The sequence below is a fragment of the Oncorhynchus keta genome, chromosome 27 (assembly GCF_023373465.1).
Source record: "Oncorhynchus keta strain PuntledgeMale-10-30-2019 chromosome 27, Oket_V2, whole genome shotgun sequence".
NCBI classification, from domain to species: Eukaryota; Metazoa; Chordata; class Actinopteri; order Salmoniformes; family Salmonidae; genus Oncorhynchus; species Oncorhynchus keta.
This window is the reverse complement of record NC_068447.1, coordinates 33,177,029-33,204,271: the sequence shown is the minus strand read 5'-3', so window position 1 is coordinate 33,204,271 and position 27,243 is coordinate 33,177,029. Positions and strand designations below refer to the sequence as shown.

Genomic DNA, 27,243 nt, shown 5'->3' with positions numbered 1-27,243 from the left:
ATTTAATGTTGCAAAAATGATATTAACTCATTTTTTAACAAATGAGCAGTTACTGCCTTTTTGCATGGTAGGGCAGTGTAAATATATCCATCTCTTACATATACTGTAACCACATACACACACATACGTCTTGTCCTTTGAATGTAATCTGTGTAGAGGAATGTGCTGGTTGGGGTCCTCTCTCCAATGGTCAGGGTTAGTATGAGCCTTCACTCTCCCCTCCCAGGTTTGCTTACTCAGCCAAACGGAACAGATATACTTTTCACTTTTTTAAGACCAGTTACTCTCAGTGGCCGTGCGTTATAAGGCTTTTCATCACACACCGCTGTCTCTTTGAACAGCTCCACCTGTCAGACCACAGTTAGGGCAAGGAAATTACCTGACATGTCTCCTTTTCTCTCCTATCTTCTCTCTTCTCTTCTCTCCTTTTCTCTCCCCTCTTCTCTCTTCTCTTCTCTACTTTTCTCTCCTATCTTATCTCTTCTCCTCCCTAGTGTGGCTTCCTGTCTGGGGTCTTGGTACATATTGTGACTGACTGTGTAACGGATTGGCCCGATAATGTGCCTGGTAGTCTAAACAAGATCTATCCACACAACAAACATTCCAATTTAAGTCCGGGAAAAATGGTCCAGTCAGTGCACACTAAGAAGGGGCTGAGGGAGGGAGCGTCTGTCAGGCGTCTGTAGTTTTAGATGGTTATCTAGTTAATATGTTTCTTCAAAGAACTACTATTTATCTCTCAACACACTGATATTAAGTACAGGATGTATGGGCATACATTTGAGATATCTGTCTCTGTGTGCTCTGCAAATAGAGATATCTAAGAGCTGGTCCATGGGAGAGTGTGTTTGCACACAGATCTTTATACCGAGATAGTAGGGTAGCTGTGTGCCAGGTCTGGAGGGAAGCAAAAGTAATGAGGATAATAGTGGTTTATATTGCCACTCCTACTTGCCATGTCTTCAACTTAGCCTACGACAAAGTGTGTGCCCTCAGGCCGGAAGGGGAGCAAAAGTCATTCTGCTACCTAAGAACAGTTTTCGCTCCAGAGTGGTGCAGTGGTCTAAGGCACTGCATCTCAGTGGTAGAGGTGTCACTACAGACGCTGGTTCGATTCCAGGCTGCATCACAACCGGCCCGTTTGGGAGTTCCATAGAGCGGCACACAATTGGCCCTGTGTCGTTAGGGTTTGGCCGGGGTAGGCCGTCATTGTAAATAAAAATTAGTTCATAACTGACTTGCCTATTTAAATAAAGGTTAAATAAAGAACATTTCAAAAAAATAATAGTAAAGTGCCCTAAACTGGCTCAAATAGCAGACCAATCAGCCTGTTACCAACCCGTAGTAAACCTTTGGAAAAAATTGTGTTTAACGAGATACAATGCTATTTTACGGTAAACAAATTGACAACAGACTTTCAGTGCACTAAAAGGGAAGGACAATCAACAAGCACAGCACTTACACAAATGACTGATGATTGGCTGAGAGATATTGATGAAGAAAAGATTGTGGGGACAGTTTTTGACATTATTGATCATAGTCTGTTGCAGGAAACACGTATGTGTTTTGGCTTTACACCCCCTGCTATGTTGTCAAGAAAGAGTTGCCTGTCTAACAGAACAGATAGGGTGTTCTTGGAAGCCTCTCCAACATCCAGGTAGAATCAGGAATTTCCCAGGGCAGCTATTTAGGCCCCTTAATTTGATGACTCAACACTATACATGTCAGCTACGACAACGACTGAAATTACTGCCACACTTAACAAAGAGCTGCAGTTAGTTTCAGAATGGGTGGCAAGGAATAAGTTAATCTTAAATATTTCAAAAACTAAAAACATTGTATTTGGGATAAATCATTCACTAAACCCTAAACCTCAACTAAATGTTTTAATGAATAATGTGGAAATTGAGCAAGTTGAAGAGTAAACTGCATGGAGCAACCCTGGATTGTAAACTGTCATGGTCAAAACATGTTGATACAACAGTAGCTAAAATGGGGAGAAGTCTGTCCTTAATAAAGCGCTACTCTACTTTTTTTTAAAACACTGTCAACAAGGCAGGTCCTACAGCCCCTAGTTTTGTCGCACCTGGACTACTGTTCAGTCATGTGGTCAGGTGCCATAAAGAGGGACTTAGGAAAAAGCAATTGGCTCAGAACAGGGCAGTGCGGCTGGCCCTTAAATGTACATGGAGAGCTAAAATTAATAATATGCATGTCAATCTCTCATGGCTCAAAGTGGAGTAGAGGGCCTCCTGAGGCACAGTGGTCTGTGCCACTAGAGATTGTGGGTTCGAGTCCAGGCTCTGTCACAGCTGGCCGCGACCGGGAGATCCATGGGGCGGCGCACAAATGGCCCAGTGTTGTCCTGGTTAAGGGAGGGTATGGCCTGCAGGGATGTCCTTGTCCCATCGCGCAATAGCGACTCCTGTGGCGGACTGGACACAGTACACAGTCGCCAGGTGTACAATGTGCACACTGGCTTCCGGGTTAAATGGGCATTGTGTCAAGAAGCAGTGCGGCTTGGTTGGGTTGTGTTTTGGAGGACGCACGGCTCTCGACCTTCGCCTCTCCCGAGTCTGTACGGGAGTTGCAGCGATGAGACAAGACTGTAATTACCAATTGGATACCACAAAACTGGAGAGAAAAAGACGAAATATTGACTTCATCACTACTTGTTTTTGTTAGAGGTTTTGACAAGCTGAATGCACCGAGGTGTCTATTTAAACTACTGGCACACAGCTCGGACACTCCCACAAGACATGCCACCAGAGGTCTTTTTACAATCCCCATGTCCAGAACAGACCTTGGGAGGTGCACAGTACTACATAGAGCCATGGCTACATGGAACTCTATTCCACATCAGGTAACTGATGCAGCAGTGGAGTCAGATTATTTCTTTAAACAGATAAAAAAAACACCTTATGGAACAGCGGGGACTGTGAAGAGACACACACAAGTATAGACACCCACATACACACATGGGCGCTAGCACACGCACTCTACACACACATACAATGTAATATTGTTGTATAGTGGTATCATACATTTTGTGTTGTGGTGGTGTGACAGTGTGTAATATAAGTGTCTTAATGTGTTTGGTCCCCAGGAAGAGTATTTGCTGCCTTGGCAGAAGATAATGGGGATCACTAATAAAATACAAATACAAATGTGAGGTCAAGTTATCTGGTCAGAATGGAATTACCGATATTGAAGAACCCACAGCTAGTCCTCCTGAATGGAATTCTTTGTATCTATATCCACCATCTTCACATTCTCTCTGCTTACAGTGCCATAATAACAAGCATATTTAGTTAATTTGCAGGACAGAAGAGGACAGGAATGTGGAATGGAAGCCAAAGGAATGGGAAAGTGGGAAAGGTGCATGTGTGAGAGAGGAAGAGGAAGAGAGAAGGGGATGGGGAGCGATAAAGAAAGAGGGAGGGAGAGGTGAGACAGAAGTTCAGCGTAACCCCAGAGAAAAGTAAGAAATCATCTCGAAGGGATTTCCTTCTGAGAGGGAAAGCTTCTCCCCTCCCCTCTAACTCCCTCTCTCTCTTTCTGTCTCTCCCTCGCTCTTACATGCTTGCATGAGTTGCTTGTGTCATGCTGCCCCCTCTCAAACTGTGGGCAGACAAACATAACACCAGAAGAGAGAAAGCAGACAGGGAGATTTATTAGCAGCAGCAGAAGAACACTCGGGAGCTCCAAGAAAAAAAAGAAAAAAAAGATATATATTTTATTCACATTTTCCTGTTTCTATAAGTATTGTCCTCCTCGGTAAGCAATGAGAGACAATGTGGATATATTGGAGAATACTGTGGTCAGTTTGTCACCTTGTGAGACCCATCTGTCTAAGGATTATCCTCTTGACTGGACTCTGTACATCCCTGCTTAACTGGATAACCAACACACTGTAGGAGACATGGTACTGTAACTGCTGCTCAACATGGCTTCATTTGACTGTATTTCATTCAATTTCATATGTGTGTCATTTTTTGTATTTTCTTTTTTGATAGGATTTTCATCATATTGGAAATCATTTAAAAAATATATATATTTAAATGTACATCCTTCAAATGTCTCTAAATAGGCCCCATAATCTCTGTCATTACAAATACACATGTAGGGCTAACCCACATAGCTAGCGACACAGCAAAATGCTTTGACTCAAGGTGAGGGTTTCAGGTTACTGTGCATTTGCAATTTCCCAGTGATTTCCCAAAACACTCACAGAATCTGTTGCCCTGCGTCTCCTCTTAGAGTCCAGCACATAGGATTGCACAAAGGATCCCTTCGGGAAAAAATTACTGAATTAATGTTTTGCTGTTTCAAGTGCTACTCGGGCTCTGGAGAGGGGATGGCTATATGTTTATTATCTTTATAGCTCAGGATGAGAGTACATTGGAGAGGTAGATTTAGGAACTGAAGTGACCATCATACCGGTATGTTTCCATTGAACCACAACCTGAAAACAAGAGTTCTTTCTATAGCATTAAAAAGTATGTACTGTCTTGCCTGGTTACCTCAGTAAGTTCTTAAACATTGAGGCCACTCATGGAAAACCATAACATTCAGGCTCTCTATGTACTTGTTATCTCTGTGATCATGCGAGGGAGGGAAAACTGCCACTTTGAATAAAACTATGTTCAGCTGTGACATAATTACAGGTAGGAGGATGAGTAAAGATGATGAAACTGATCCCCTACTTGTAATTAAATGTTTTTAAGCTCACTACTAATGCCAGACTACTGGTCTGCCACCAACTTCAAGCCATTCTGCTAGACAAGGCATCATAATTAGTATTTGCATGCAATACATACCCCATTTGCAGAGCTTGTGAAACAACTAAATATAACCTCTGCTTCTCAGTGGCTCAGTGATGGTTGACAGTAGATCCACACAGATCAGGCCTGTGTTTATTTTCTCTCACTGTAATTTGGTATGTTCTCATGGAGGGCGTTAGCACGTTCTGATCTGAGGTGGTGAATCAAGATGTTGAGACATTCTCTCAGAATAGATCTACTGGTATGTAATTGAATGCCTGTCTGTAAATTCTGCTGTGTAATGCAGGATATTTGCCCCCAGCTTTTTGTGTGCGCCCGGTCCATTTACTTCAGGGAACATGTATCATGACTTTGTTAAGGTGTTATCAAGGAGAGGTTATCTTTCAATTCTGCCCTCTGTTTAATTACACTGGGTATACCAAACATTAGGAATTACCTTCCTAATATTGAGTTGCACCCCAACCTCATTTTATCATCAGAACAGCCTCAGCATGGACTCTACAATGTGTCAAAAGCATTCCACAGAGATGCTGGCCCATGTTGACGCCAATGCTTCCCACCGTTGTGTCAAGTTGGCAGGATGTCCTTTGGGTGGTGGACCATTCTTGATACACACGGGAAACTGTTGAGCGGGAAAACAGCAGCAGTGTTGCAGTTCTTGATACAAACCGGTGTGCCTGGCACCTAATAGCATACACTGTTCACAGGAACTTAAATCTTTTGTCTTGCCCATTCACCCTCTGAATGGTACACATACACAATCCATGTGTCAATGGTCTCAAGGCTTAAAATCCTCCTTTAACCCGTCTCCTCCCCTTCATCTACACTGATTGAAGTGGATTTAACACGTGACATCAATAAGGATGTATAGCTTTCGCCTGTGTTCACCTGGAAAGTCAATGTCATGGAAAGAGCCGGTGTTCTTAATGTTTTGTATACTCACTGTATATAGCTTGCTTATCAGTTTAGTTCCATGATTATTGACACAAGCACAGTTTGTAAAGAGCCAACGTCAAAAAAGACATTTATGGACATTTACCTGAATTAGCATGTCAATGTGCAGCAGTCAGTCTGCTACACTCAGGGCAACCATTTCTGGAACCCAAAGGGGACTAAACCTAGACAGATCCTGATTGAGTATCTGTAGTGATCCGGCAGTGAGACCCTTCTATTAACTGGCCTGTAAATTAAAACAATGTTACAGTGACATTGATTTATTTAGATCACAGATATGAATCTCATTTCTGCAACACCGCACCAGTACATTTACAGTAAGTAGTCTAAATCTGGGCACAAAGCCCAAAAAGCACAGCTGATTGAGGACACAAAGGAGGGAACTGGCTGGGTTTATCTTCACAGTTGGCTGTGTTAGTTTGCATTGTTTGCCATCTCTGTAAGACTAAATGCTCACTATCACAGGGACTGTATAATGAGCAACACTGTGCTTTTCTTAATCTATTCACATATTTTATTGACGGAGTTGCCTTCTAAATAACACGACACTCTTAGAAAAAAGGGTTCCAAAAGGGTTATTCAGCTGTCCTCGTAGGATAACCCCTCCAACTGGGCACAGATGTCAATTCAACGTATATTTCACATTTGTTAAATGTCATTTTATTGAAATGACGTGGAAACAACATTGATTCAACCATTGTGTGCTCAGTGAGTTTTTGGTTCCAGGTCGAACCCTTTTTGGTTCCAGGTACAACTCTTTTGGGTTCCATGTAGAACCTTCTGTGGAAAGGGATTTACATGGAACCCAAAAGGGTTCTTCAAATGGTTGTCCTATGGGGACAGCCAAAGAACCGTTTTAGGTTCCAGATAGCACCCTTTTTTCTAAGAGTACTGTGGCTTGATGTTAATCTCATCCTTTGGATTCATGGTAGGGACTTAGCTTCTGAACTGAACAGACTCATAACATCTTGGTTGGTTACTGACAGGCAGCTCATCCCAACTAAACAATACACACTTTGTCCTAATCTCCATTTTGGGGCATTCCTAAAAAGTCAGTATGTGTTTGTTGTTCAGTGGATGCCAGATGAAGATATCATTAAGGCTAACCAACGCTGTCACACAGAACTAACATACCTAATCAAATGTTCAATAGAAACATGTGAAAAATGTACCAGATGTAGGATACCAAAAATTCACAGGATTGGATGCTACAACAACCCTCTATTGGTCCAGCTGCAAATGGATGTCCAGTTTGCCATTCCTTTTAGGTATTTGTGATCTCTTAGATTCTTACTATAATAAGCTAGTTTGGTAAACTGTGCCTGCCTGTCCTGGGGGACCACAGAGAATGATGTGTGTTGTTTGGACAGTCATCCTGGGGGTGGCTTACAGGACAGTGTTATCTCCTGATGGCCAACAGAAAGCTGTCCCTCAGACCTCACAAAGATAGTCTGGTCTAGGAGAGTCTAAACATCTCCACGCAATTTGTTGAATGTTAAAAAATAAAAACTGACGTAAACATAGGAAATTGAGCTTTTGCCTATCTGAAGTTAAATTGCTCAGATGCTCTGCCAAATAACGTTATCCATGGTCGTATTACAGCGACATTTTGTATACAAGATAATTCATACTGAAATACTTTAGGATACTTAAAAGGCGTCTTGGCCACTGGCTTAGAAGAGTTGTTTAGTTTGGCTGTTTAGTGAAGAGAAATGTTCAACTCTGAAATATAAGAATGTACTCTATCTCCACTGGGATATCCTAATGCAATTAACTGCATCTGAAACGAGTCATTTATTTTAGAGATGGGATGTGTATTTATTTAGTGCCCAGTGTTAGACCTACCTCAGCAGAATGTCAGCACTCAGCAGTAGACCGTTAGGCAGGCTTGCTGTTTACACCCTCAGGGTGCTCTCTTGTTGCTCAGACATAACAGTAACCATGAATCATGGCCGTGCTAGCCCTGCTAATGCTACTTTCCCACATTGCAGACCCTCGGCTGCTCTTCTCTGTTTTTCATTTCAAACGACCAATAAATGACCTGTCATGCTTTCCTTAGGGCTTGTTATCATGCCTTGATAAGTAACCTGCCCTGCAGTGCTGTTTTAAGTGTGGAGATCAACTCATTCAACCATAGTATGACATAACACAAGGGCTTTATTCAAAAAATGTTTTTAGGTCAGGTCAGCCCCAGACCTAGTTTTCTATTGACCCAACATCAGGCCCTGCATATCATACAGTTGAAGTCAGAAGTTTACATGCACCTGAGCCAATTACATTTAAACTCAGTTTTTCACATTTCCTGACATTTAATCCTAGTAAAAATTCCCTGTCTTAGGTCAGGTAGGATCAATCAATCAATCAAATGTATTTATAAAGCCCTTCATACATCAGCTGATGTCACAAAGTGCTGTACAGAAACCCAGCCTAAAACCCCAAATAGCATCACCACTTTATTTAAAAAATGAGAAATGTCAGAATAATAGTGGAAGGAATGATTTATTTCAGCTTTTATTTATTTCATCACATTCCCAGTGGGTCAGATGTTTACATACACTCAATTCGTATTTGGTAGCATTGCCTTTAAATTGTTTAACTTGGGTCAAACGTTTCGGGTAGCCTTCCACAATAAGTTGGGGGAATTCTGTCCCATTCTTCCTGACTTGGTTTGTAGGCCTCCTTGCTCGCACACGCATTTTCAGTTCTGTCCAAACATTTTCTATGGGAATGAGGTCAGGGCTTTGTGATGGCCACTCCAATATCTTGACTTTGTTGTCCTTAAGCCATTTTGCCACAACTTTAAAGGTATGCATGGAACAAAACACATCTTTCATAGAAACTCCCTTGACCATGTAGCAGGTGTTTCTATCTTCTTCAGCGGCAACAGAGCTTTTCCAAGACAATGATCCAACCTTCATAAGATGAAAATCCCAAGTGTTTCCCAGCTAAAGTACATCATCTATTGTAAATCATCATGAGCCCACCACTGTTGGTGTGTGTCTGAGGCTCTGAGCTGTGGCCCAGTCATGCGAGAAGTGTAATGATCGTTGTCTTTGGAGAGATCAAGAGGGAGTGTCCATGTTATATGCGGAACTGGTCCTTAGAATCCTAAAGCCTTTCCAGAGACTTGGGAGAGGCTTTTAGAGGAGGTCTAGTATCTTGTGTCAGACTTAGGGTTGCAAAGCTAATGGTACTTTACCAAAAGTTACTGGAAAATTTACAGTAATTTCGGTACTTAACAGAAAATCTATTGCAATCTATCGCAACTTTGGTCATTTATACTTGAATAACTTTTTTTTTAAAGTACTAATATATACAGTAGTATTAATTTTTTGTTCATGAGTTTCGAGTAGAAAGACCATATGGTTCTCTTCCAACTATTGACTTTTTTCAAAACTGCCACCAGTTTGATGCCAAAACATTGACAACAAATACATGCTGACATATTAAAATAAATAAAGGTGTGTAAAAAAAATATATATAAAGAGTATTTAATGCTAAAAACCTCATGTTAAACACCAACGGTATTCACTAAGTTGATATTTAGGATAATATTTTACAGCTTTGTCAATTACATTTTTTTAAATCATCATAATTAGTTATTTCATATATTTTACATGTGATAAGGCCACACAGAGGGCCAAAGATAATTACAGACACCTGTAAAAAAGGGTCACTAAATGTTTTGTGATTGATTACATAAAATCCTAGAAAGATACCAAAATTCTGGTAGTTTACAGGTAAACCTCGAAAGTTTCCAGTAATATGTCCTGCCTTTGCAACCCTAGTCAGACTGTTACATAAAAGTGTACAAATCGAGCAGTCAGAGTGCAGATTGCGTTACTGGGTGCAGAGGTTAGTGAAAGGGTAGGTTTTTCTCCTGGCCACCATAGACTAGCAGGTGTTCTAACTGAGAGCTGGACGGGAAGCAGTCTAATTAGCCAGATGAGGTCTGAGGGGATCGTTCTGGTCACATCCTGATACGCCCAGACCCTCTCTCCACCTCCACACCACAGCTGGGATACATTGAGTTATGTGGCGTGGTCTGTGGAATGATCACAGTGGTATTTCTCTATTCAAAACAAACTGAACAGAGATGTAAGCAGGCAACATATTTTCCCATTGAGGAAACAGATGTAGCCTATTGTTGATCAAATCGCTTCATCATTACATTTAGCATATTTATTGAAATGCCTACTCTTTGTTGGAATATAATTGAACAATCAAGACGGTGGTGTCTAGTAACATTTGCCAGTCATTATATCCCTGCAATTATATTGAAACCAGACTATGTAACTTGGCAAGGCATTGTAACCTCATTGCACCAGAAACCACATAACAATGTTTTCTCCTACAGAGGCTGTCTGTTGAGATGAGAAACACGCACATGTACATTTACCTCCAACAGCCGACACATGGCCTTCACAAAGCTAAATTAAGCAGGGCCTAAAATGGGTGATGGGGCCACTCTGATGAGATCAGAGAGAATGTGAAACCATAAACCAGGCCTCTTCTCTAGCAGAGACCCCCAGTCTGTTTATGGATAATTGGTATCTGCCTGTATGATTCTTATGCTGCTCAATGTCTCCCGTGATACTGTAGCCACCCTGACATCCACAGCAACTTTGCCCTCTTGTTGTCAACATCTGTCTCTGGTGAGCGTTTATTGGATTGTCCTGTATGAAGAACAAAAGAACAAAAAAAAGTGGGGTGTGACATCTTATTGGAAAAATACTGAAGAATGCCAGGATCAGAGGATAGCAGACAATGGTGACTGTGTATTTTATGACCTTAAGGGATGCAGTGCTGCTTTTAGATGTTCAAATCAGCGATATATGACACCGTAGTCATCAGAAAGTATTCACACCCCTTGACTTTTTCCACATTTTGTTGTGTTACAGCCTGAATTTAAAATGTGTCACTGGTCTACACACAACACCCCATAATGTCAAAGTGGAATTATGTTTTTACACATTTTTACAAATTTATAAAAAATGAAAAGCTGAAATGTGTTGAGTCTATAAGTATTCAAACTATTTGTTATGGCAAGCAAAAATAAGTTCACAAGTAAAAATGTGCTTAACAAGTCACATAATGGACTCGCTCTGCATGCAATAATAGTGTTTAACAGGATTTTTGAATGACTACCTGATTTCTGTGCCCCACACATACAATTATCTAAAGGCCCCTCAGTTGACTAGAGAATTCCAAACACAGATTCAACCACAAAGACTAGGGAGGTTTTCCAACGCCTAGAAAAGAAGGGCACCTATGGGTAAAAAAAAAGCTGACAAATCCCTTTGAGCATGGTGAAGTTATTAACTACACTTTGGATGGTGTATCAATGCACCCAGTTACATCAAATATACAGGCGTCCTTCCTAACTCAGTTGCCAGAGAGGAAGGAAACCACTCAGGGATTTCACCACGATGCCAATAGTTACTTCAAAACAGTTAAAACAGAGTTTAATGGCTGTGATATGAGAAAACTGAGGATAGATCAACAACATTGTAGTTACTCCATAAATGTAATATTAACCTAATTGACATAGTGAAAAGAAGAAAGCCTATACAGAATTTAATATTCCAAAACATGCATCCTGTTTGCAACAAGGCACTAAAGAAATACTGAAAAAATGTGGCAAAAAAAAACCATTTTTATCCATAATATAAAGTGCTATGTTTGGGGCAAATCCAATACAACACATTACTGTGTACCACTCTCCATATTTTCAAGCATAGTGGTGACTGCATCATGTTATGGGTATGCTTGTAATCATTAAGAAATGGTGAGTTTTTCAGGATAAAAATTAAACCGAATGGAGCTAAGTACAGGCAGAATCCTAGAGGAAAACCTGGTTCAGTCTGCTTTCCACAAGACACTGGCAGATTAATTCTCATTTCGGCATGACAATAACCTAAAACACAATGCCAAATTGACACTGGAGTTGCTTACCAAGAAGACAGTGAATGTTCCTGAGTGGCCGAGTTACAGTTTTAACTGAAATCTACTGGAAAATCTATGACAAGACCTAAAAATGATCTACAATCCATTTGGCAGAGCTTGAAGATTTTCGAAAAGAAAAAAAAAAAAAAAAAAAAACTCCTGCCTGTATCTAATCTTTATCTTTAGCTTTTCTTGGTCATTTTCTTTGTTGTTGTTGAATATTTACATTTTTGTTTGTGCTTACCTTTGTTTGTGCTGACCTTTGTTTGTGCTGACCTTTGTTTGTGCTGACCTTTGTTTGTGCTGACCTTTGTTTGTGCTGACCTTTGTTTGTGCTGACCTTTGTTTGGGCTGTCTCTTATGTTAATAGAACCCTGAGTCTCTGGACGGGTCCATCCAGAACACTCTCTCAGCCCTCTTTCCCCCATTCGAGGCCACAGCCCCCACTGTCCTGAGCCAGCTCTTCCAGGTAATAGAGGAACGTTTCCGTGGAGATGCCCTCCAGTGTCTACTGGACTTCCTCATCCCGGCCAAACACATCCTTGAGAGTGTTCAGCAGGCTGCCTGTGTGAGTCAACAACCTCAGATCTATACTCATCAACACAGATGCACAGCTATACAAAAAAATACATACTGCAACAGTTTACCATACACACCTACAGGCTCAAATAACGACCACCTATGCAAATCAAAGTTAGGTAAATTACAACGTTTGCAACTGCCTTCAACTCCTCTCTGTCTTGTACTGCTAATTGTAAAGACAAATGAAATGGTAAAGAAATGTCTGTCATTTTCTCCTGTCAGGCCCAGTACTCTGATGTGGTGTTCTGCTGTGAGGGCTGGCCTCTGTGTCTGCATGAGAAAGTGGTGATCCAGCTGGCCCCGATCAACCCCCTATTTCTGTGCCCAGGGGACTTCTACTTACAGGTTGCTCCCTTCTCTGAGCAGGCCGCCCGCATCGTGGTCCGGAGCCTGCTGGAGGACGGACAGGGTCAGGTGGTGGAGGTGGAGGAGACACCCATCCCTGAGACCTCCTACCCCTGCATCTTCTCTGAGGACTGGCTAGGGGAGCTCAACCAAGGCCGCCACGGTACTCCACTTAGCCATTGTGTCCTCTCCACAGACCAGGGCATGGTGAAGGTGCCATGGGCGCAGGTGACTCTCCCTGAGTTTGTGGATAAACCCAGAACTATGGCCTCATCATCTCTTTCTCCGGCCTCTGTTCAACAGGAGGTAGTGGCAGGGCCCGGGCCCTCATTGGTCCTGCCTCACCCTGCACCTGTGTACTCTGTGGAGACTAGGATCTCTCCTGCTAAACATGGCATTGCGGTGTCGCTGCGTCTGGTGGACAGTAATTGCTCCCGGCTGGTTAAGGTGGATCAGGATGGGCCTATGGCTAAGCCCATAGGCTGGGTGTCTCCCAACACATGGGACAGCCGCAGCAACAACACCTCTGAGGTTGAGGGGGAATACGTGGACTTGGTGGAGTTCACTAACAAGAAAGAAGCATTGCTCCTCAGTGGGGCTCACAGTTACAAATATCCCAGAGCGCTCATGTCTAGGCCTGTTCCACTTAACAGGCCTGGTGTCCCTCTGGCTCCAGCCCTGCCCCTGTCCTTGGCCCAAGCCCTGGCCCCCAACCAGCACCCCAGGGAACACTTACACTGCGGCCGGACCATCCAGTCCTCCGAGGAGCCCCCCTGCACCCCTTGCATGAGGAGGAGAATGGGCCAGGTGTCCAAAGCACAGGAGCTCAGGTGCCGGTACAGGGAGTCTTACCATTCAGCACTGCAGAACCCTGTTACCTTTGAGAGAGACAATACACTGAATACACTGGCGGTTCTGGAGGAGGCTAGTCCATGTGAGGGGAGGCTGGGACTAGAGGGGAAAGAACTATGTCCTGGTGTCTCCCAGCAGTGCTGCCATCCAGACCCAGGACATCATGACCAGATTCCCCCTGTTAGCACTGTTACCTGTAGGGAGTCTGGAGAAAGTAACACTATATCCAGTAGAATTTTACAAGGCCTGAGTGACACTACAGAGAACGATGGGAGATGTCCCTCTTCTCTGTCGACCACTGTTGTGGACACATCAGAGAAGTGTGAAGTAGTGATACAAGGAAGAAAAATTATGAGGGATATTGTCTCGTCTGCAGAGAAGATTCCCAGCTTACATGTAGTGCAATGTAAAAACGCCACAGCTTTTGGACTGGTTTCCCCAAAGATGAACAGGCGGAGACTGCCCAAAGGTAAGAGATCTACAGCATGAAATATGTTTCTTATTCTGTAATATATAAAGGTGATTTTCTTTAAACACAATTGATTAAAAAATGAATGGCGCCGGAGGAGAAGGATGCCGTTTTACAGGTTCTTAAGTGCTATTGTGTGTGTTTTTTTGCGTTATTTGTAACTTATTCTGTACATAATGTTTCCGCCACCGTCTCTTATGACTGAAAAGAGCTTCTGGAAATCAGGACAGCAATTACTCACCTCGTACTGGATGAAAATGTTTTCTTTATAACACTTATTTTTCTTAAAAATGCATTTTTGGTTAAGGGCTTGTAAGTAGGCATTTCACTGTAAAGTCTACACCTGTTGTATTCGGCACGTGACAAATAAACTTTGATTTGATTTATTACATCTCTCTGTACCATCCTTCCTCTCTAAAGATGTCTCCCAGGCTCACCAACCCTCCATGCCTGTTAGAAACGGACAACAGACCCCTCCACCGGCCCCTCTACCTGAGACAACCCAGCAGCCTCCGGGTCACTATGCTGTTTCCAGGTCTAAGGTCCAGGCACCAGACTCAGAGGAACCCAGCACTCACCCCCTCCAGATGGGAATAGCATGTCTTACTGGTATGGAAACCCCCTTACATGGTTTGCCTTAGAGACAGAGGTAGATGACATCTCCGTTCAGTGAAAGATCCTCATGTTCCCCTCTCCCATATTTAGGTGGCAGAGACAGGACAGGTCGGTTGGTGGTTGAGGTGTACGGAGACCATGAAGGATGGAGATCTCCTTCAGTGTCTAGTCTGGAACTCTGCAAACTGCTGCTCTACCTCCACTCTGTAATCAGGTACTGTATATATGCATTGTGCATTGTGGTTCAGGCTACAGAGGTTTTTAACTTCAATGGGTTTTAACTGTTTAAAATATAAAATAAAAAATAATTAATTGTTTTCATCTTCATATTTTCTAGGAGAGAACTAAGAGAACTTGGACTGACACTAGTTATTGATGCTCGGCAGAATCCACCTCCATCACAGTTCAATAAGGCCTTGCTGATGCTTCAGGTAAGAAAGACTTTACATCTTCCTGGTCACATTGGGATCTGCACTACACAAAATCACATCAAGAGGATAGCAACTTGCTAAATATTATACTCAACTAAACTTTTCCCTCTGTTTATTATTTTCTTCACTCCCCTGACTTGTGCTCAGCTTTACCTGCAGGTCACAGGAGGTTGGTGGCACCTTAATTGGGGAGGACAGGCTCATGGTAATGGCTGGAGCGGAATGGGTGGAATGGTATCAAATACATCAAACACATGGTTTGATCCCATTCCATTCCCTCTGTTCCACCCATTATTATGAGCCATCCTCCCTTTAGCAGCCTCCACTGCTACAGGTATAAGCTAATGCATTTACGGATAACTATTTATTACTGTGAGGTCTCATATTTTGAGAATGTTACAGGAGCAAATTCCCCATGCAGTACACAGTGTCCTTATCCTGGTGGAGAAAGAGAGCAGCCATCGCCCAGAGAAATGTCCTGGACAACAGGTCAGATCTGAACCAAGTGTTTCCTCTAATGATTTCCATCAGGCTTATCATTTCATGAACAGTTACTGTAATTTATTCTGGGAGAATTGCTGTCTGATGTCACTGACTGTCACTGACAGATTGATGTAGTGACATCACTGAAGGCGTTGCACAAGCTGGTGGAGGGGAGCCAGTTGACCTACGGCCTAGAGGGCACCCTGCCCTACAGCCACCAGGACTGGCTGCAGCTCCATCAGGTAGGCCCCTAGAGGGCACCCTGCCCTACAGCCACCAGGACTGGCTGCAGCTCCATCAGGTAGGCCCCTAGAGGACACCCTGACCTACAGCCACCAGGACTGGCTGCAGCTCCATCAGGTAGGCCCCTAGAGGGCACCCTGCCCTACAGCCACCAGGACTGGCTGCAGCTCCATCAGGTAGGCCCCTAGAGGACACCCTGCCCTACAGCCACCAGGACTGGCTGCAGCTCCATCAGGTAGGCCCCTAGAGGACACCCTGACCTACAGCCACCAGACTGGCTAGGCCACTGGCTGCAGCTCCATCAGGTAGGCCCCTAGAGGGCACCCCTACAGCCACCAGGACTGGCTGCAGCTCCATCAGGTAGGCCCCTAGGGGCACCCTGCCCTACAGCCACCAGGACTGGCTGCAGCTCCATCAGGTAGGCCCCTAGAGGACACCCTGCCCTACAGCCACCAGGACTGGCTGCAGCTCCATCAGGTAGGCCCCTAGAGGACACCCTGCCCTACAGCCACCAGGACTGGCTGCAGCCACCAGGACACCCTGACCTACAGCCACCAGGACCTGCAGCTCCATCAGGTAGGCCCCTGCCCTAGCTAGGACTGGCTGCACTCCATCAGTGACCCCTAGAGGACACCCTGCCACCCACCAGGACTGGCTGCAGCTCCATCAGGTAGGCCCCTAGAGGACACCCTGCCCTACAGCCACCAGGACTGGCTGCAGCTCCATCAGGTAGGCCCCTAGAGGACACCCTGACCTACAGCCACCAGGACTGGCTGCAGCTCCATCAGGTAGGCCCCTAGAGGACACCCTGCCCTACAGCCACCAGGACTGGCTGCAGCTCCATCAGGTAGGCCCCTAGAGGACACCCTGCCCTACAGCCACCAGGACTGGCTGCAGCTCCATCAGGTAGGCCCCTAGAGGACACCCTGCCCTACAGCCACCAGGACTGGCTGCAGCTCCATCAGGTAGGCCCCTAGAGGACACCCTGACCTACAGCCACCAGGACTGGCTGCAGCTCCATCAGGTAGGCCCCTAGAGGACACCCTGACCTACAGCCACCAGGACCTGCTGCAGCTCCATCAGGTAGACCCTAGAGGGCACCCTGACCTACAGCCACCAGGACTGGCTGCAGCTCCATCAGGACCCCTAGAGGACACCCTGACCTACAGCCACCAGGACCTGCTGCAGCTCCATCAGGTAGACCCTAGAGGGCACCCTGCCCTACAGCCACCAGGACTGACTGCAGCTCCATCAGGTAGGCCCCTAGAGGGCACCCTGTCCTACAGCCACCAGGACCTGCTGCAGCTCCATCAGGTAGACCCTAGAGGACACCCTGCCCTACAGCCACCAGGACTGGCTGCAGCTCCATCAGGTAGGCCCCTAGAGGGCACACAGCCACCAGGACTGGCTGCCCATCAGGTAGGCCCCTAGCACCCTGCCCTACCAGGGTAGGCCCCTGGGGCACCCTGCCACCAGGACTGGCTGCAGCTCCATCAGGTAGGCCCCTAGAGGACACCCTGCCCTACAGCCACCAGGACTGGCTGCAGCTCCATCAGGTAGGCCCCTAGAGGACACCCTGACCTACAGCCACCAGGACTGGCTGCAGCTCTATCAGGTAGGCCCCTAGAGGACACCCTGACCTACAGCCACCAGGACTGGCTGCAGCTCCATCAGGTAGGCCCCTAGAGGACACCCTGCCCTACAGCCACCAGGACTGGCTGCAGCTCCATCAGGTAGGCCCCTAGAGGACACCCTGACCTACAGCCACCAGGACTGGCTGCAGCTCCATCATGTAGACACCTAGAGGACACCCTGTCCTATAGCCACCAGGACTGGCTGCAGCTCCATCAGTTAGACCCCTAGAGGGCACCCTGCCCTACAGCCACCAGGACCTGCTGCAGCTCCATCAGGTGGGACAGTTAGAGCAATAGACAGACACTAGAGAACTCTTGTTTGTTGTTTTGCTTTGATGTCTGATGAACAGTACATTTGTCTTTCAGAAACTTCATCCCTTCATGTCAGATCTCCAGGAGGCTTCAGGTTTGCTACTGAAGGCCATCAGAAAACTAGAGGGAGGTCGTAAGATTGACAAAGTGCAGGTAATGAATTTAACCTTGACTTTGACGACACTGTATTACTGAAAACATGTTGGTTTATCCTGAAACCCTTCTCTCCATGTGTGGCAGGATGTACAGAGGTGTATTCTAGAACAGAGAACGCTGATGAAGGATGTTCTGGAGGACAGCCGGTTGGTCGCCCTGCAAAGGGAGGGCGGAGCCATGCTGGCCAGGCTGAGGAGGGAGAGTGACCTCAGATACTCTCACTGTGAGGATTACAGGTATACGTTTTATTTTTATTGAACCTTTATTTAACTGGGCAAGTCAGTTAAGAACAAATTCTTATTTACAATGACGGCCTACCCCGGCCAAACCCGGACGACACTGGGCCAATTGTGTTCCGCCCTATGGGACTCCCAATCACGGCCGGATGTGATACAGCCTGGATTCGAACCAGGGACTGTAGTGACACCTCTTGCACTGAGATGCAGTGTCTTAGACCGCTGCGCCACTCGGGAGACCACTACCTGTCACTGTTTTGTATGCCTGGGCCAATTGAGAGGCTCCTTCACAAAATTATTATCAATGTATTATTCCCTTGACCTCTGACCTCTCTGTACAGTGATGCTGTAGACTCTGTGACCTATATGTACAACCATGTAGAGGAGCAAGCCCACATGCTGGTGCAAAGATCCAACATGTCCCTGGAGCACCTTGAATACCTACTCCAACTCAGAGAAATGGAGGGCCACTTCTCTAAGGTACATTCAGAGTCTCCTCATATACAGTACATACTATATACCTGTTATGTAAGGTTCATCCAGGGGCTGTTCTTGTAAGAACGATTGCATGATGATAACTCACTGACTATATGACTACGCCATGTTTTGGGGTATAACATTTTTAGAATCCTCCTCCTCACGTAGATCAGGGAATGGTTTGATGCCGAAGGGGAACGGCGGTTGCTGGAGGCAGAATCGGTGGAGGACTCCAGAGAAAAGGTTGCCCATACTCTCCAGAGTTTCAGAGCATTCCTCTCTGAAGCCAATGTAAGTCCGTCTTTCTCCATTCATTCTCTCTCCACCACACCACGGCAAGGTGTTGACACTGTTTCACACTTGTTTCATTAGGATCTTCTTAGACAATGGGGAATGGAAGTGCCCATGAAAGTCATTTTTTGGTTTAATTTGTCTGTTACTATCTTTTAGGAGCAGAAGCACCAGGCTTTGGTCCTGGTGACAGAGGCAGAGAAGATTCAGGGCCCATCTCCATACCCTGAGACTGAGGTGTTCAGGACCATGGTGTGCACTTTCAAGTCTGGCCTGGCTGACTCCCTCTCACGGGCAGAGAGGTGCTCCAGTGAGCTGGAGACTATGGTCTCTGTTTGCAGCTTCTGTGAACAGGTTGGTGGGATGGATTTTTCCACAATTGCTGTTTACATCTCATTTATAGCATATCATATTGAAGTTGACATGTTGTAGGAATATAGGAAAAAGTAATGAAGCTTAAATGACTATCGCCTCTCAATGCCTCTTTCAGGTTTTTGATTAGGTATTCTGCCTCTTTCTTCCAGGCTACTGAACTGGCCAAAGACTGCAGACAATACCTGGGCCAGGAGCAGGTTGGCAGACACCCAGAGACGGATGATATCTCTACACTCCAGATGTACCAGGAGAGCTTTGTCCAGTTCTCCCCAGATCGCTTCCAGGAGGTGAAGGCCCAGGCGTGTGCTCTGAGGGGCTCCAGGGGCATGCGGGTGTGGAATGTAGCCTGGCTCAAGTGTCAGGAGGTCAGGCAGCAACTGGAGGAGAGACTACAGGATGTGGAGAGGGCCTTGCGGAACACAGGCTCCTGGTATGAACAACATAGACATGGTGAGGATCAGGCCACAGCTCAGACAGTGACTCATCATGATAGAGCTCTGTTACTGCCCAGACCTGGTCCACCACACTGGTACAATCCCCCAACAGGCTCTATGGTGGAAAGGTATCATGGGATCTTGGAGAGCAGGAACAACTCTGTGACCTGCTGTAATATCAACTTCAAGCCTCAGAATAACAGACCTTGTAAAGGGTCAAAGGCCACCACGGTGCTGGCCTCTCCCCGTATCAAATCCATTAGGAGAGCGGAGAGGGAGCCCAGCAGGAGAGAGGCCTGTCGAGGGAGGAGAAGAGAGGCCGCCACCCTTGCAGACTCACAGACGGTGGGCTGTGAGTGGTTCCCGTGGAAACGCGGGGGCCTGGGCCGGTCCATGAGTGAGGACTCGTGTGCAACCACCATGTCCAGTCAGTCTGAGGCTCGGGTCCAAACACCGTCCTGCTCCCACGGGCAACCCTCCTGCCGGATCCTGCAGGCTGCTCAGAAGTTTCAGATCTCACGGCATGGTAGCTTCTGCTCAGCAGAGTCCTGTAGTGGCCAAGAGGGAGCAGAGAAGGCCTCTTCAAGGAATACTAGCTCATCAGTGAGAAGGTGTGAGGGAACAACATCTCTGGCAAGTCCAGAGGAGAACGCTGGCAGTGTTATGTGAGTTACTAATTGAGCAAGACCTTCACCTTAGAACGACTCAATATATTTGTATCCTTTTTTGCTTTTTCTGTCTCTAAGCTTGCACTGACGTGGCACAGGTACATTACAGACATGTATTCTTTTTTTCAGAGGACTGAAAATGAGAGCTTGTGTTTGACTGTGTTGTTGGTGTAACTTTATATCTCTGTAGGAAGCTGCAGAGGATCATGGAGGAGCTGCTGTTAACAGAAAGGGAGTATGTGCGTTCCCTGGGCTACATCCTGATGCATTACCTCCCCCTACTGGAGAGGACTGACGTGCCCCAGGACCTGCGGGGCAAACGTGGAGTGATATTTGGAAACCTGGAGAAGCTGTATGACTTCCACAGCCATTTCTTCCTCAGGGAGCTGGAGGCCTGTCAGACAGAACCCTTAGGAGTGGCTCGTTGCTTTCTGAGACACGTGAGTTACAGTTCACCTGCTCGTGTCTCTTACTCTTAATTCACATTTTCTACATGTTAAGCTTGAGTTCTATAACTCTGTTGATTTGTTGAATTTGCTACTGAAGTTGATACCTTGAATATTCCTGTTGTGACTGTCAACTCTCCCCCCTATATGCAGAGAGAAAGTTTAGGCCTTTATGCTCTCTACAGTAAGAACAAGCCTCAGTCAGATGCCTTAATCCTTCACCATCGCCATGACATCTTCAAGGTGAGGCACTCCCATTAATGCCTCAATGTCAAAGATCAATGGTCAATTCCCATCAATGCTCTCTCCATCCCTCTGGTGACCAATTCTCTGTGCCATCTCCTCCCACTCCAGAGGAAACAGCAGGAGCTGGGGGACCAAATGGACCTGTCCTCCTACCTGCTGAGGCCCATCCAGAGGATCAGTAAGTACAGCCTGCTGCTGCAGGACATGCTGGGGGTATGTGGGCCTCAGAGAGACAGGGACAGGGAAGAGCTCCAGGCTGCAGCCGATGTGATCCGCTTCCAGATGCGCCATGGCAACGACCTCCTCACCATGGACGCCATCCAGGACTGTGACGTAAGTTTACCAACCAAATCATCACAACCTCCAAAATAATGTGTAACTTATGAACAGCTGTCTAAATGTGATGGAAATGTGGGCTATAAAGGGAAAATGATCGCCTATTACTGTGTAAACAGTATCAAGGATTTTCAGGAAAAACAAGGGTGTCTTTCTCTCCACTCCTCCCCCTCCAGGTGAATCTGAAGGAGCAGGGCCAACTGATTCGCCAGGATGAGTTCATCGTTTTCTTCAGAAAGAAGAAGTGCTTCCGCCATATCTTCCTCTTCCAGGATCTCATTCTCTTCAGCAAGACCAAGAAGACAGATGTGGGCAATGATGTGTACATCTACAAACAGTCTTTCAAAGTGTGTATACAATATAAAGACATTTTTTACATGAACAACCGTAAAGGACCCCATTTTCAGAATAAATATTTTGTGTTGTTTTCATTGTTCAACAAAAATAATGCAATTTTACCGGCCTTTATGTTTCCGAAACAAAGACCAAATCATCCAGCCCTTATGTTGAAATTGCTAACAGAAAGCCATTTTTATTTAGTCTTTCTTTCTTTAGTCTTTCTTTCACTTCTGTTTCTGTCTAGACGTCTGATATCGGGATGACACATAACTCTGGAGAGAGTGGTCTGTGTTTTGAGATCTGGATCCGTAGGAGGAAGTCCCAGGACACGTACACTCTGAAGGCTGACAGGGCAGAGGTGAAGAGGTCTTGGACCAGAGACCTGGAGCAGATTCTCTGGGAACAAGCTGCCTACAGCAGAGGTTAATCCTCCATTCTGTATATGCCCTGTCAATCGCTATACATGGGTTTTTATCAACTGTCTACTTCAAAAGTGATTTTTAAGTCATAGACTTTATTTGTTTGTTCCTCAAGCCGACCTCTGTGTCTGTAATTATTGATATATTGTCTTTGGGGGGTGCAGTTGTGAACAAATACAACTTATTGATGTTTTGGTCAAACGTTTTAGAGTGTGTTTGGTGTGTTGTAGACCTGCGGATGCAGGAGAGGGTGTTCAATGGGATGGGGAGGAAACCTTTCATGGACATCCAGCCTAGTGAGGCAGCAATCTGTGACAGGGCTATCAACTGTGTCCTGCTAGGAAGAGGTACTGTATAAAGTCCACAGCCAAGTCCCATACCCATGATCTAACAACACAAATGCATACTGTACTCACTGACTGAATTATGTCTTTCCTTTGTCAGCCCCGGTGCCGTCTTGTCTACAAACAGATATTGAATATCTCAGGCCCAACTCCATTGGTTCAGGCAGTAGTGCCTCTACCTCCTGCAGCCACTCATCTTCCTCCTCTGGGCGAGGTTCTTTACCTCCGGTTGGTTACCCTGGCAACCAGACACAAGATGGGGAGGCCAGTCATATTGTTCATTCTTTCCCGGCGACTGTGACTGAAAAGGACCTCAGTAATCATCATAATCACCAGAAACAAAACCTTCATCTCAGTGAGTTTTCTTGTTCTTGGATGGTATATGATGACTACAGACTAAAACTAACAGACATACAGTACTTTACTCTTGATACAGTGGCTTGCGAAAGTATTCACCCACCTTGGAATTTTTCCTATTTTGTTGCCTTATAACCTGGAATTAAGGTTTGTATCATTTGATTTACACAACATGTCTACCACTTTGAAGATGCTAAATATTTTTTCTTGTAGCTCAAGAAATAAGACAAAAAAAATGAAAACTTGAGAGTGCATAACTATTCACCCCCCCCAAAGTCAATTATAGTTGCAAGTCTCTTGGGGTATGTCTCTATAAGCTTGGCACATCTAGCCACTGGGATTTTTGCCCATTCTTCAAGGCAACACTACTCCAGTTCCTTCAAGTTGGATGGGTTATGCTGGTGTACAGCAATCCTTAAGTCATACCACAGATTCTCAATTGGATTGAGGTCTGTGCTTTGACTAGGCCATTCCAATACATTTAAATGTTTCTCCTTAAACCACTCGAGTGTTGCTTTAGCAGTATGCTTAGGGTCATTCTGCTGCTGGAAGGTGAACCTCTGTCCCAGTCTCAAATCTCTGGAAGACTGAAACAGGTTTCCCTCAAGAATTTCCCTGTATTTAGCGCAATCCATCATTCCTTCAATTCTGACCACATTCCAAGTCCCTGCCGATGAAAAACATCCCCACAGCATGATGCTGCTACCACTATGGTTCTATGGATGGTTCTCGGGATGGTTCTCGGAATGATGAGAAGTGTTGGGTTTGCGCCAGACATAACATTTTCCTTGATGGCCAAAAAGCTCAATTTTAGTCTCATCAGACCAGAGTACCTTCTTCCATATGTTTGGGGAGTCTTCCACATGCCTTTTGGCGAACACCAAACGTGTTTTCTTATTTTCTTCTTTAAGCAATGGCTTTGTCTCTGGACACTCTTCCGTAAAGCCCAGCTCTGTAGAGTATACGGCTAAAAGTGGTCCTATGTACAGATACTCCAATCTCCGCTGTGGAGCTTTGCAGCTCTTTCAGGGCTACCTTTGGTCTCTTTGTTGCCTCTCTGATTAATGCCCTCCTTGCCTGGTCTGTGAGTTTTGGTGGGCGGCCCTCTCTTGGCAGGTTTGTTGTGGTGCCATATTCTTTCCATTTTTTTATAATGGATTTAATGGTGCTCCGTGGGATGTTCAAAGTATCAGATTTTTTTTATAAGCCAACCCTGATCTGTACTTTGTCCCTGGCCTGTTTGGAAAGCTCCTTGATCTTCATGGTGCCACTTGCTTGGTGGTGCCCCTTACTTGGTGGTGTTGCAGACACTGGGCTTTTTAGAACAGGTGTATATATACTGAGATCATGTGACAGATCATGTGACACTTAGATTGGACACAGTTGGACTTTATTTAACAAATGATGTGACTTCTGAAGGTAATTGGTTGCACCAGATCTTATTTAGGGGCTTCATAGCAAAGGGGGTGAATACATATGCACTCACCAGTTTTCAGTTTTTTATTTATTTATTTGTTTTTTAAAACATTTTTAACATTTTATTTCACTTCATCAATTTGAACTATTTTGTGTATGTCCATTACATGAAATCCAAATATATTTAAATTACAGGTTGTAATACAACAAAATAGGAAAAACACCAAGGGGATGAATAATTTTGCAAGGCACTGTATGTGCAAGCATGTGTCTAAACCTGAGTGCTGCCATATCTACATACCTTTCTGTTGATATTCTAGTGGGCTGCACAGATTCGTCAGGTGAGAGTACCAGTGTGTTCATAAGCTCGAAACGCAGCTGCCTCTTTGCTATTGGTGGAGAGATGGAGGACTCGTCATCTGTCACGTCCCAGAGTTCCCAGTCCCATGTCAGCCAGAGAACAACAGCACCCAGCCTCAGCTCACCTGCTACCATCAGGAAGAAGCCTTCCATCTCTCCCAAACCACCAGTGCTGGCTGCTCCTCAGAGCCTGCAAAAGGTGTGGTGAAATGATGTGATCAAGCCAGTAATTGGATCTAATTGTAAAACTTCATAAAAATTACACTGCACATTTTCAAATGTTTGAATTTAGTTACATTTTGTATATTCCATCTCAGAAGATCAAAGAAAACTGACGGCCAGTACTTTCTTCACAGGGCAAAGAAGTGGTTGCTATAGGAAAATCAACAGAAGTTTAACCTGTGGATTCAACGGGTGAGTTGAAACCAAATACAGTACTTTTCATTGCCATGTACGGGGCATAGATGTGCAATGTAGTCATTTAACTTATTATGCGATTGATTTTCTTCCTGATGGTTTCATGCAGTCAGATTGATGGTGCAGCCTGCTGTGACCGTCCTGTGGATCTCTGAGGAGTGATGATGGAGTGCAGTCAAGCTGACCATCCTGGCATGAAGAAGGTTTGAATTAAAAACGCTTGTGATAACAGATACGGTAACTAAGACCTCTAGTTGACAAGCACTGGAGAGAAAGCCACTTTTGTTTTTAAAGAGCTACTGTATCTGGAATATTCTAGCTGAAATATCATGAAACATGAACACCTGATGAACTGTGGTTAGCTTAAAGGGTATCCATTCATCTGATAATACTACTTGAACAACCACTTCTTTATCAGCTACTGCTTTAACTGAATGACTGTGCGTTTGACATCATTGGCTCATAGAACTGACTTCCTTTTTCTTGTAATATGTTTGAAATCTCAGCTATGAATTTCAATGTTGCAAATTTCTTTGGAACTGACACATCCTTCCCATGTGATGTTTACTCTCTTGATTACCACATTTTTACAGATTTTTGACACAGTTTATAATAACAATGTAGATATTGTCAAACAACTGGCGAAAGAAACAACAGTCTTGTCCCCATTAGTATTCTCTGCAGGTTCAGGGCAACTTGTCAGTGGCATGCTTAGACATGATTTGCTGCCCAGACAGGTCAATAGATTTGGGATCAATTATCCAGGGTCAAAATAAGCCCACTGACAGGTGGGAAGAGAAGCAGCAATATATCAATAGGCCGGGATTCAATCCAGTCGCAGATTTGGATAATGCACCATTTAAGGTCATTTCGGATTGAGCCACAACATGCAGTGTTTACCGTGAATGTGGTCTCTGTGAACACAGGAATATTGCTTTTAAAACGTGCATTGCGGAGAAATTGCGATCAGATTGAACCCCGGCCTTAATCTAATTTTTCCATTTGGACAGAAAGCTCTGTGAATATAATCTCTGGAAAGTGCGAACACCACTAACTGTAAGGGTCTGTCTGGCATCATCAGAAGCCACCAGTTTCTGACTGACTATTATCCGGTATCAGTCAACATTTTGTTTTACAATACTGTCATTATAAAATATGTACATTATTGACTTCTTTCTTTTCTTTTATTATAAAAATGAATGAGCAACTTTGCTTCCTTTTTAAATGTCAATATGGTGTGACATTCTATGAATCCACTGTTACCAATGTTAGTTTTGTTCATTGTCCACATTTCCCTTTTTTTCTTTTGAATCTTTTTTTTTGTTATGTTTTTTATATCCTGCTCAATGCAATGATTCTCACTGCAAAGCTATTTATTGTAGGATCAATGCCATTTTTTTGTAGACAATTGAGGACTTTTGCCTGTATTTCTCCAGCAGCTAGTTTGAACTGCAGCCCACCCTTATGTTGTGCAATTAGAAGAAATGGGAACAACTTCCTTCACTGGAAAATGAAACTTGCCACCTCAAAAGGTCATAGATCATGACTAAACCTTGTGACCTGACTGACCGAGCATAGTCCTTTTGGTCAGCACATAGCTATCGGTTAAACTGTCTGTATCAGATAATTAACAACACTGTTGTTTAGGCAAGTGGTTCCCAACTCCGGTCCTCCAGTACCTCCAACAGCAGACATATTTATTGTAGTCCCGGACAAGCACACCTGATTTAGCTTGTCAACTAATCATCAGGCCCTCAATGAGTTGAATCAGTTACTGTATGTTTGTCCGGGGCTACAACACAAATGTGTGCTGTTGTTGGTATTCCAGGACCAGAGTTGGGAACCAGTGGTGTAGGCTACCCTGCTGAACTGAACACTCCTCTACCAGCTCCCCTCCACTGTCCTGAAAAGTCAAACATGGGTTCACTGCAATGTCAGTGCACAGAACATGAGTATAAAAATGAGGCATTGAGATATTATTTTTTTAAATGTGGGTTGTCATTTAATTATAACCTCTGTCTATGATATTAATATATGTTACAAAGAACAATAATGACATAAAAGGTTTATGTAAAAATGTGTTTGTTGTTATTTTATCTGTAGATTAGTAGAACACTGTTGTAAAGTATTTATAGACCTCCATGCAAGTGTCAGGTCTGTCTGTGTGAGTCATTGTTACATATAGCAAGCTATACCATAGACTGAATTTACAAACCAACAGTTCACAATTCCATCTTTATGTAATGCAAGCCACATTTAATAATGTTGGGGAAGGA

At 44.6% G+C, this 27,243-nt stretch overlaps 1 protein-coding gene and 1 long non-coding RNA gene across 2 annotated transcripts; one reads left to right on the top strand and one right to left on the bottom strand.

The window, feature by feature from the left end:
- The first annotated feature begins 3,498 nt into the window (after positions 1-3,498).
- Positions 3,499-27,044, top strand: LOC118359818 (uncharacterized protein KIAA1755-like). Its single transcript, XM_035738610.2, has 24 exons — positions 3,499-3,925; positions 12,055-12,252; positions 12,489-13,932; positions 14,353-14,541; positions 14,638-14,761; positions 14,885-14,978; positions 15,381-15,467; positions 15,587-15,703; positions 17,705-17,803; positions 17,891-18,042; positions 18,384-18,522; positions 18,688-18,810; positions 18,970-19,164; positions 19,335-20,284; positions 20,478-20,727; positions 20,887-20,976; positions 21,088-21,312; positions 21,492-21,662; positions 21,899-22,076; positions 22,304-22,420; positions 22,518-22,772; positions 24,511-24,749; positions 24,907-24,964; positions 25,077-27,044. The coding sequence occupies exons 1-23, from the start codon at positions 3,923-3,925 to the stop codon at positions 24,946-24,948; spliced, it is 5,481 nt and encodes a 1,826-aa protein (XP_035594503.1). The 5' UTR covers positions 3,499-3,922; the 3' UTR covers positions 24,949-24,964; positions 25,077-27,044.
- LOC127912524 (uncharacterized) lies at positions 16,094-17,613 on the bottom strand. Its single transcript, XR_008083059.1, has 3 exons — positions 17,184-17,613; positions 16,459-16,769; positions 16,094-16,206 (listed from the first exon to the last, which is right to left on the bottom strand). It is a non-coding gene; the product is annotated as an uncharacterized LOC127912524 (long non-coding RNA).
- Positions 27,045-27,243: the final 199 nt, after the last annotated feature.